At 41.7% G+C, this 10,574-nt stretch overlaps 1 protein-coding gene across 1 annotated transcript in view; it reads left to right on the top strand.

The window, feature by feature from the left end:
• Window positions 1-5,149: 5,149 nt before the first annotated feature.
• LOC111822418 (vomeronasal type-1 receptor 4-like) overlaps window positions 5,150-10,574 on the top strand; it is a 25,475-nt gene continuing 20,050 nt past the window's right edge. Inside the window, exon 1 of the mRNA XM_023741205.1 lies at window positions 5,150-5,224. Coding sequence (XP_023596973.1) covers window positions 5,150-5,224 — 75 coding nt within the window. The remainder of the gene's footprint in view (window positions 5,225-10,574) is intronic.

Below are 10,574 nucleotides of genomic sequence, written 5' to 3'. Positions count from 1 at the left end.
CAACCCTATAGGACAGAGCAGAACTGTCCCTTAGGGTTTCCAAGTAGTGGCTAGTGGATTCAAACTACTGACCTTTTGGTCAGCAGCCAAATGCTTAACCACTGCACCACCGGGACTCCGTGTGAGAACAGCCATCTTAAAATATTGAGTCTTCTGAGTAAGGAACTTGGCATATTTTCCCATTTATTTAGGTATTGTTCGTGTGTTGAGGGGGGATTATCTGCATTATCCTTGAGGACCTAATGAAATCACAAGAATCCTTATAAGAAAGAAGCTGGAACAGGAAAGACTACACCACAGCGATAGAACCAGAAAGCTGTTACTGGGGCAAGAGAAAGAAAGGAGAAGAGAAGAAGACGAAAGGGGAATAAGAGCACTTGACTGTGGGGCGGGTATCTCTATCCAAAAAAAAAGCTTATACAAGAATGCTCACAGCATCTTTATTTATAATAGTCAAGTACAGGAAATAGTCCTGGTATTAATAAACAGCAGAAAGGCTAAACCAACTTGGTGTATTCATACAATGGGATAAGACTCAGCAATAATAATAAAAAAAGATAGAAATCTGATACACTCAATGACAGAAATTTAATCTCACAAAATATGAGAGCAAAAAAAAGAAACTTTAAACAAAAGAGTACATAGATTATGATTCCATTTACATGATGTTCTAGAACAGGTAAGACTAAAACGCAGACCAGCGGATTCCTCTGGGGCTTGGCAGATAGCTCATCTGGGAGGGCCATGAGGGGACTTTCTGGCTAGGCTAAGATGTTCTGTCTCTTGATTGCGGTTTGCATTATACAGATATACCCACCAAACCCACTGCCATCAACTGGATTCCTACTCGTAGTGACCCTATAGGACAGAGTAGAGCTGCCCTCATAAGGTTTCCAAGGCTGTAATCTTTACAGAAGCAGACTGCCAAATCTTTTGCTGCTGTTGGGATTCGAACCACCCACCTTTCAGTTAGCAGCCAAGCGCTTACACACTGCACCACCAAGACTCCTTATACAGTGTACATGTTTCTAGAAACCCATCATGTGGTTCAGCTAAGATTTGTGCATTTGCTTGTATGTAGGTGTACCCCCAAAACATTGAACAAATATTGCACTCTAGTAGATGGCATACATGCTGGTGTGTTGAGGGCTGAAGTGGTCTGAGGTCTGCATGTTGCACTGAAATGAATTAAAATATAAAATAGATTAATGATGGAAAGAAGTGTGGATAGACGAATGATGTATGTAATATAGTAAAATACTAATTGTAAAATGCACTGTGTATGTGTAGGTCTGTATCCGCCTTAGAGGCCCTTGCTGACTGGGACACGCAGACCAGATGGCTTCTGACTCCACTCTGAACAGACCTGGTAGAATCTCTTTCTCCATCTTTTTTGTGCAAAATACTTTTTTTTCTGTCTGTCATCTAAGTGTTTTTTTTTTTATTGTCAAGACCCTGAGGCATCTTGAGGAATTGTATTTTTGGGAAAAGACAAACTCTGTATGGGAAGTAACCCAATAGCAAGTCTTTTGTTTGCCCACGTTTCAGTGTTCTCTCTCCCTCTCCTTTTGTTAATTATTTCTACTTCCAAAGTAACAGTAGTCAACTTTCTCTGTGAAATAGTTCTGGTATTCTCTTTGGACTTTCTCATTATTTACTAGTAACTTGTTATTATGATTGTAATTTGGACAAAAGTTTTACAGGGAGACTTCCCCAAGTCCCCTTACAGATGCTGTCAGAGCTGTTGGAGCTGATGTGATAATCTCAGCTCTGCAGGGGGATGAGGTTAGGGCAGTCATAATGATAATTCAGGGTCCAGGTATCCTTCCCTCACCCGCACACCAATGGCCACCTTTGTGCCAGTGTTTCTGGCTGTAGAGACAAGTAGGTATTTCAGAATAAGAAATACAGTATTTCTCTATCTCCTCCATAATTGTAGCTGCTAAACTTGGAATGGGAATCCTGGTGGCATAGTGGTTAAGAGCTAGGGCTGCTAACCAAAAGGTCGGCAGTTCGAATCCACCGGGTGCTCCTTGGAAACCATATGGGGCAATTCTGCTCTGTCCAATAGGGTCGCTATGAGTTGGAATGGACTCGATGGCAATGGGTTTTTAAACTTGGAATGTTCATTCTAAAACAAGGCACTTTACAGCTGATGTTCACAAACCTACTTGTGTTTAAGTACATGCTATCTTGGTTGAGGGAGTATTTTCCATGGATTCAGGGAATTCAGTGATGGTAACGACTCTTTCCTACTTTGTATTCTGGGTACTGACTAGGCCAAAGGGCTGCACCTCCTCATGAGGGGACTTGGGGAACCAGGGAAGAGAATCTCATTGTAATTCTAAGCTCAACACTGGGAGCTGGAATCCCACTTCAGCTGCCCATAGAGTTGATCCAGAACAGCCTCACTGCTCTATCCATGTCTCTCAGTCTGGTTGTGGGTCTGAGTCTGTATGTCCTGAATTTTAGTGCTGAATCCAAGCCTTATTCAATAAAACACCGTAAACATGTTCCTAAATTTTAGGCAGTTCTCCAAGGAATGAGGAACAAGTGGAGGGGGCGCTGGGTAGAGCTATGTCAGAAGCTGGCTTCACACAAGGCCAATGGATGAAGAAAGGGTGGCAGAATTTGTAAAACATCACACCCATTGTTATGGACTTTGGGGAGGTTGTCTCTCCATGCTACATTCAGGCCCAGAGCCCTCTTAGGGTCCCAACTGTGACATAGATCTCAAGGCTGGGCTGCCTCAAAGCTGCTTTTCTGATTGTCTCTCTCCCTGTATTCACTCTGATCAGAATCATTTGTACTGAATCTCTCCTGGGGTCAGCAGCAAGAGACCACTTCCGTGGGAAGAGAAGTCTTTCATGTAGCCTTGCCCATCCTTTTCAAGAGGGGGTCTCACTGGTGTTGATTCGGTTAAAAATCTACCTGTGTTCGAGTCTATTCAATATTCCTTGTCTTCTCTTCCCTGTTGCGTCTATCTGAACCTCCAATCATCTGTGTATCGGACGGTTTCAGCCCTCATTCACTTGCTGTTTTGTCCTTTAACACTTGACATTGTGTATTTATCCTGAATTTTAGTTCTGAACCCAATCCTGATTCAATAAAACCTCTAAAACATGTTCCTGAATTTTAGTCAGGTCTCTAAAGGAATGAGGAATGACTGGGTGGTGAGAGGTAGGTCAGGGGCTTTCCCTGCATTTGACTTGGTCTCTGACTCACAGATCCTTTGCATATGTTTTCCTCTGGAATTATCTTTTTGATGGACAAACTTAAAAATAAAGAAAACATAACCAAAAATTAGGACTTACTGGTGGTTTCCTATTAAATGTCCATATGCAATTAATCATTACTTACATGTAGGTTTATATTTGTCTTTTATTTCATGAAACAATTATTCCCATTGGCATGCTCTTTGCCATTATTTGATATATTCTGGTCTCTATCACTTCATGTTGTCTGATTCTTTCTTCTCTCTCTAGATTGACAGCAGATCTCCAACTGTGCTCTCCCTTCCTCATCCAAAGGGTCCCCTACTCATTTCTCTCAGCATTTCTGCTCTGTAAACCACTTACTGCCCAGCTTCTTGCAATTCTGAGTCCTGTGGCCTGAGTCTGTTTTGTGAGGATGAATGAGCTCCTTCAATAGGAAACACAGAAGAACGAAAAAGCCAGCAACTGCAGATCATGTTCATGGCTTTCTTGTGGTGTGTTTGGTGCATGGGAAAGAAAGAACATCGTGTGATATGTGTTGGGATAGATATGAATCAGGTATGGCTTCTCTCACACAGAATGTTATTTTGTGATTCACAATTGCAATGACTGCTGCTGGCCTGCATGAAAACCAATTTTTAAGTCCTTTATCTTCTCTGTGTTTTAACTTATCAAACACAGCTGTCCACACGAAATATTCAAGATTTTTTTCTGGTTCAATATGGCCAATTACTAATATTACTTTATAACATATGTATAAAATGTAGTTGCTAAAATCTAAGATTATGAGTAGGCACCCAGTATCTAGGTGAGTATTGCATGGATATTTATTTTTCTTTTCCAGTTTCTGTAAGCGTGTTGTTAATAGTTGCCCTCCAGTCGACAGTGACTCATGGCGACCTTATGTGTAACAGAATGAAACATAATGGACCTTCAATTGATGTAATCACTCTTTTGTCTCATATCTTAATTATTATATAAAAATATATCCTAAATCTTTAGAAAGACAAATACATTTATTGTTCTGTTTATCGGAACTCTTGAGGTCGAAGTTCCAAGAAAAATGGTGTCACTTGATGATTTTCAAGGACCATGACTTCTTTTGTTCTTGCAGTCTCTCATCCTCAGGAAGCTGGCTCTCAGCTCATGCTAGCTGCCTCCTAGACACCTCACAGCCCAGGTAACATGCCCTCACAAGGGAAGAATGCAAAGCAGGGAGACAGGGGTGGGATCAAAAGCCCTCTGAATTCCATGTCTGTTTTATCACAGAGAAGAGTCTTTCCTGGAATGTCTGTCACATTGCCCCTTTATCTTATGGGCAATAATGGTGTCTGTACTAACCTCTACCTGAGAACTTGAGTTTTCTGGCTGTTTTATTAAGAGAAAGCAGGATTTGTGCTGTAATTGGGCCTAGGCACATTGCTGCCAGGAAAAACAAGCAACTACGCGGTGTTGCTGTTTGTTGCTGTTGAGTCAATTCCAACTCATGGTGCCCACGTGTGTGCAAAGTAGAACTGTGCTCCACAGGGTTTTCAAGGCTTTGACTTTTCAGATGCAGATCTCCAGGCCTGTCTTCTGAGGTGCCTATGGGTGAGTTCGAACCACCAACCTTTCACCTAGTGGTTGAGTGCTTCACCATCTGTGCAATCTAGGGACTCCTCTGAAACATTTAGTTAACCACAATTACAAGACAGTTTATTAGATGGGCTTGTCAGAGGTCAGGCATTAGTCAAGCACTTAACTGTTTGTGGATCTGTGGGGTGGCAGTGGTTAAGAGCTACAGCTGCTCACCAAAAGGTGGGCAGTTTGAGTCCACCAGCCACTCCTTGGAAACCTTATGAGGCAATTCTACTCTGTCCTATAGGGTCGCTGTGAGTCAGAATCTACTCCACCAGCAACAGGTTTTTGGTAACTGGACCACCCAGGGACTATCTATGCTGTTCTCACAAGGAAACAGTAGATGGCGCTGTTTGATAAGCATCCTTGGACTCCACAGAGGGAAAGCCAAGGTGAGCAGCAGGTGTGAAGGGCTATGGGTAATTTTACCTGGAAATGTTCTGTGAAATGTTGAAGTTGTTAGATGCCATGGTGCGACTTCAGACTCCTAGCACCTCTAAGTACGACAGAACGAAACACTGCTAGGTCCTGCGCCATTTCCACAATCGTTGCTATGTTTAAGCCCATTGTTGCAGCCACTGTGTCAGTCCCTCTCATTGAGGGGCTTTTCTTTCTTGCTGACCCTCTAATTTACTAAGCGTGATGTCCTTCACCAGGGACTGATCCCTCCTGATGACATGTCTAAAGTACGTGAGACGAAATCTCATCATCCTTACTTCTAATGAGCATTCTGGCTCTACTTCTCCCCAGACAGATATGTTCATTTTTCTGGAAGTCTATGGTATATTCAGTATTCTTCACCAACACCAGAATTTTAAATGTATCAGTTCTTCTGTCTTCATTATCCTTTGTCCAGACTTCACATGCATGTCTAATGATACTAACCCTGAAATCTTCAGTCAAAGGCTGGTTTCTTAGGTAGCTGTGACTCAACTTTTCTAGATCTGAAACCATTACAAATTATATGTGTTTGTTTTCAAGACTTTTTTTTATTCCAGTTTTCTCAGGCTCTGAGAAAAATATTAACTCTATGACCAGCAGCCCAGTGATTCCCAGTGACTTGGCATTTGGGGTTATCTTTCTCCTCCAGACTGGTGTTGGACTCCTGGGAAACTCCTAATTTTTATGTCTTCACTTGTCCTTGTTAATAGCTGGACGTAAACTAAAGCCCATCGACTTGATTCTCAGCCACCTGTGTTCAGCCAACTCCTTGATGCTTCTCTCTAAGGGGGTACCTCATGCCATGACAGCTCTGGGGCTGAAATATTTCCTTGGTGATGTGGGCTATAAACTCCTCTTCTACCTTCACCGAGTGGCCCGAGGGGTTTCGCTCTGCACCACCTGCCTCCTGAGTGGCTTCCAGGCCATCACTGTCAGCTCTAAAACACCCAAGTGGACCAGGCTCAAAACGAGAGCTTCAAAGCATACTGTCTCCTCCTGTTACACCTGCTGGCTCTTCAATCTTCTATTACAAATTGTGATTCCTTTAAGGGTGAGTGGGCCAAATCATGACAGAAACACTACCAGGAAAAGAGATTTTGCATACCCCACTGGTATATTTCAGCATTCAGTTAGCATGTTACTCTATGCTCTCTTGCTTGTTTCCATTGATTTTATGTTTCTGGGACTCACGGCCTGGGCCAGTGGCTCCTTGGTGTTTATTTTGTACAGACATAAGCAGCGAGTCCAACACATTCATAGCAAGCACCTCTCCCATACAACCTCCCCTGAGACCAGAGCCAGCCACACAATGCTGGTGCTGGTGAGCATCTTTGTTTCCTTTTACTCCCTCTCTTCTATCTTGGGATTTTACTTGGCGTTGTTTGATAGTCAAAATGTCAGTCTGTACGATATCACTGCATTTGTGGCTGCGTGTTTTCCAACTTGTAGCTCTTTTGTTCTGATCAGCAGGCTTGTCCATAACTTCAGGCTTGATTTTGCTTGGGGGAAGAGTAAAATAAACTTTCCTAAGCCATCATGAAGGTGATTAATATTCTCTTCTTTGAAAAATGTTTAATCATTAACGTTAATTAATCACATATTTTATGTATCTTGACTTTGTACCAGGCACTCAATATACATTTGTAGATGAGAGATGAATTCCACATTATTGTAGATATTTCTGAGCTATCAATAGAGGTAAACAATTTAAAACAATTATTTCATAAGTAGTTGAATATAATTTCAGAAGTCTGCAATTAATATCAGTACAAGCTTCTAAGGATTGAAAATGGCAGCAATCACTGACCTTTTGTGAGAACTCTCTTCAGAATCCCCCGGAATATGTAATTTAAGCTGATTCTTAAAAGTTAAAATGACAGTATGAGCCTCTACAGCTGTATAATTTAATGTTTTATCATCTGACCACATGTACATTATGTTATGATTTAGGATGGTTTACCGTCACCTCATGAGGAGCCCTGTTGGTGCAAATAGTTTGTGATTGCCTGCTAACCCAAAGTTTGGCAGTTTGAACCCACCTAGTCAGTGGCTCCATGGAAGAAAGACCTTGTGACTGCTTCCGTAAAGATTATAGCCAAGAAAATCCCATAGGGAAGCTCTACTCTGTAACACATGGGGTCACCATGAGTCTGTGGCCAACTCACTGGCAGCAAAGAACAACCATCACCTCCCGTCTATCCAGGTGGCAATGCAATAGGAGATGGGAAATCATCACCACATTCCTAAAGGATCCTTCACTTGAAATATTATCTATGAGTATATTCATGACATGGTCCCTGGGGGATGCAAATGGTTTGTGCTCATCTATTAATAGAAAGGTTGGAGGTTCAAATGCACCCAGCCGGCTGCAGCAGAAAGGCCTAACGGTCTCCTTCTACAAAGATTACAGTCAAGAAAACCTTATGGAGCACTTCTACTCTGTAACTCATGGGGTTGCTATGAGTTGGAATCAACACCATGGCTGTCATTGTTGTTGTGTACTGTTGAGTTGATTCTGACCCATAGCGACCCTATATGGCAACAGGGTTATATTCATGACATAATATCAACTGAGGGGGACATGTGGTATGGAGGGGGTTTCAAATGCGAGATAATGAATCACATTAAAATCTGATGCAAATGCTCTTTTAGGGGAGGGCACTCATGGATGAAAGAAGCCCTGGTGGCACAGTAATTAATGTGCTTGGCTGCTAACCAAAATGTCAGAGGTTACAAACAGCAGTGGCTCCGCAAGAGAAAGACCTGGCTATCTGCTTCCATAAAGATTACAGGCTAGGAAACCCTATGGGGCAGTTCTACTCTGTCCTTTATGACTCAGAATAGACTCCACGGCAACAGTTTTTTTTTAACTCATGGATGTGGGTTGTGCAAGCAGTGGAAATGAGAGTAGAAGCCCTTTCAGTGCACTTGTGCTCACCTGGAACTGCAGATTAAGACAATCTCCTGCACCTTGACAGCTCCCCACTTCAAGCATTGCACATGTTTGGAAACCACTAAATCTTTGCAGGTACTGTAAGAAAAAATTAGTACAATAATATCATTCAAGGACATAAGGAAAAGTACTAACTATATAACCAAGCAAAAAGGTGAAGGAAATGTTAATTACAAAATACAATCATAATAATAAAGAACACAACTGACGGCATGAAACAAAATTGAAAACATAAAATCTGAAATAAATATCAGGAAGTTGACTGGAAAATCTTCAAATATTTAGAAATTAATCAATACCCTCCTAAGTATCCCTAGGTCAAAGAGAAAACCAAAAGGTAAATTAGAAATTATTTTGGTTTGAGGGAAAATGAAAATAGCATATAAAATTTTGTGGTAGTCAATACTATAGAGTAGACAAGGAAATATAACATTATAACAAAAAGAAAATATGCATGCATATATGTGTGTTTTGGAAAAGTCGATCCTCATTATTCACAGATCCCATATTTGCCAATTTGCCTCTCTGCTAAAATTTATTTATAACCTCCAAATCAGTACTTGTAGCCATGGTGGCACAGTAGTTAAGCATTTGGCTGCTAACCAAAAGGTTGGCAGTTCGAATCCACCAGCTGCTCCTTGAAAATCAATAGTTGTGTCACTTTTGTGGTTATTTGTGTGAAAAATTTGAGTCACCTGACTAGCATGTTTTCTGCAGAGGTTAAACAAGACAATGTTCTGCCTTCTTATTTTAGCTCTCAAACTGTAAACAACGGTCCTGTACAGATTCTATTTTAGCGCCACATTTTTTTGCATTTTTGTTGGTTATTTTGGTGTTTAAGATGCCCCCCAAGTGTAGTGCTGAATTGCTATCTAGCGTTCCTAAGTGTAAGAAGGCTGTCGTGTGCTTCATAGAGAAAAATGTATGTTTGATAAGCTTCATTCAGAAGTAAGTTATAATGTTGTTTTCCATGAGATCAATGTAATGAATCAATGCTATGTATTTAAATATATATACATAATTTAATGAATCAACGATATATGGATCAATGATATATACATATATATTAATATATATGTTAATGAATCAACAATATGTCTTTAAACACAAACACACATAAAACAAAGCTATGTATTGATTGGTTGAGGTCCCTTGGTGGCACAGATGGTTTGTGCTTGACTGCTAACCTAAAGGTTGGCAGTTGGAACCCACCCAGCTGTATCAAGGAAGAAAAGGCCTGGCGATCTGCTTCTTTTCTGCGGTCTCCTACCCCCGTACTTTTCAGGAAATGTCCCCATGTGCATTGCTGAATTCATCTTGTTTCACCTTGCAAAGTGCTAACCCTAAATTAGTCAAAAGGGCCACATTTCTGAGCTGATTCAGATGGCAAGGACTTCTGGAGAAAACTGGAGCCCCATCACCATTTCATTGGCCTCTGCCCCACCCTGATTCTGGAGCAAGTGCAGCTCCAGGGCCCACGCTTTTGACCCTGGGTGATTCCTCTCACTTTGTGCCCTGTTCATGGGCTTGCAACACGTTCAGTCATTCAATTGCACAACAGTCCTGTGAGGGAGGAAGTGACCCTCCCCACTACTGCTGCTGATGAAACTGAGACACATATTATATCACTTGCCCAAGTCAGAAGGCCAGTGAGATGCCAAGCCTGATGCAGAGCCAGGAAATCTCAGCCTAGACTGCGTGCTTTCTACCAATGTGTGCTGTTACCTTCCCCCAAGGAGGAGTCATGCCCACCTTGCAAATGACTGTATTTCCAGCCCTCAGCTTAGAGCCTGGCACATTATTGCACTAAGAAAACATTTTTTTAAAGGACGCAAGAAAAGTAATGAACAAATGAATGGGCCTGATTGTTCTAGCTAACACTCAGAATCTGGAAAGATCTGTCATCTTTCTTACAGTTTCACCTGTTCTGGAGTCTGGAGATCACTGTGGGTGCCTTCACTCCAGGACACAGCTGAGACACCACAGCTGTGGTAACCCACGGCCTACTAGTTTCTTAACTCAGTGCTTCCTTCTGAGGCCCATCCCCATGTTACTCTAGGCAGGATTGGACACTGCTCCACCCTATCTGGGAGTCCCTGGACGGTGCAAAAGCTTAAACGCTTGACTCCAGCTGAAAGGTTGGCAGTTTGAAACCACCCAGAGGCACTGAGGAAGACAGGCTAGACCACCTGTTCTGAAAGGTCACAGCTTTGAAAACCCTATGGAGTAGGTTTACTCTGTGCATATGGGGTTGTCAGGAGTTGGAATAAACTTGACAGTAACTAACAACAATAAGAACAACAAGAAAAAAAAATGTAAAAAATAAAATAAATTTAGTTAAAATAAAA

Source organism: Trichechus manatus, unplaced genomic scaffold (genome assembly GCF_000243295.1).
Source record: "Trichechus manatus latirostris isolate Lorelei unplaced genomic scaffold, TriManLat1.0 scaffold00176, whole genome shotgun sequence".
In the NCBI taxonomy this organism is placed as follows: Eukaryota; Metazoa; Chordata; class Mammalia; order Sirenia; family Trichechidae; genus Trichechus; species Trichechus manatus.
The sequence above is the reverse complement of the archived record's forward strand: the minus strand, read 5'-3'. Positions and strand labels throughout refer to the sequence as shown.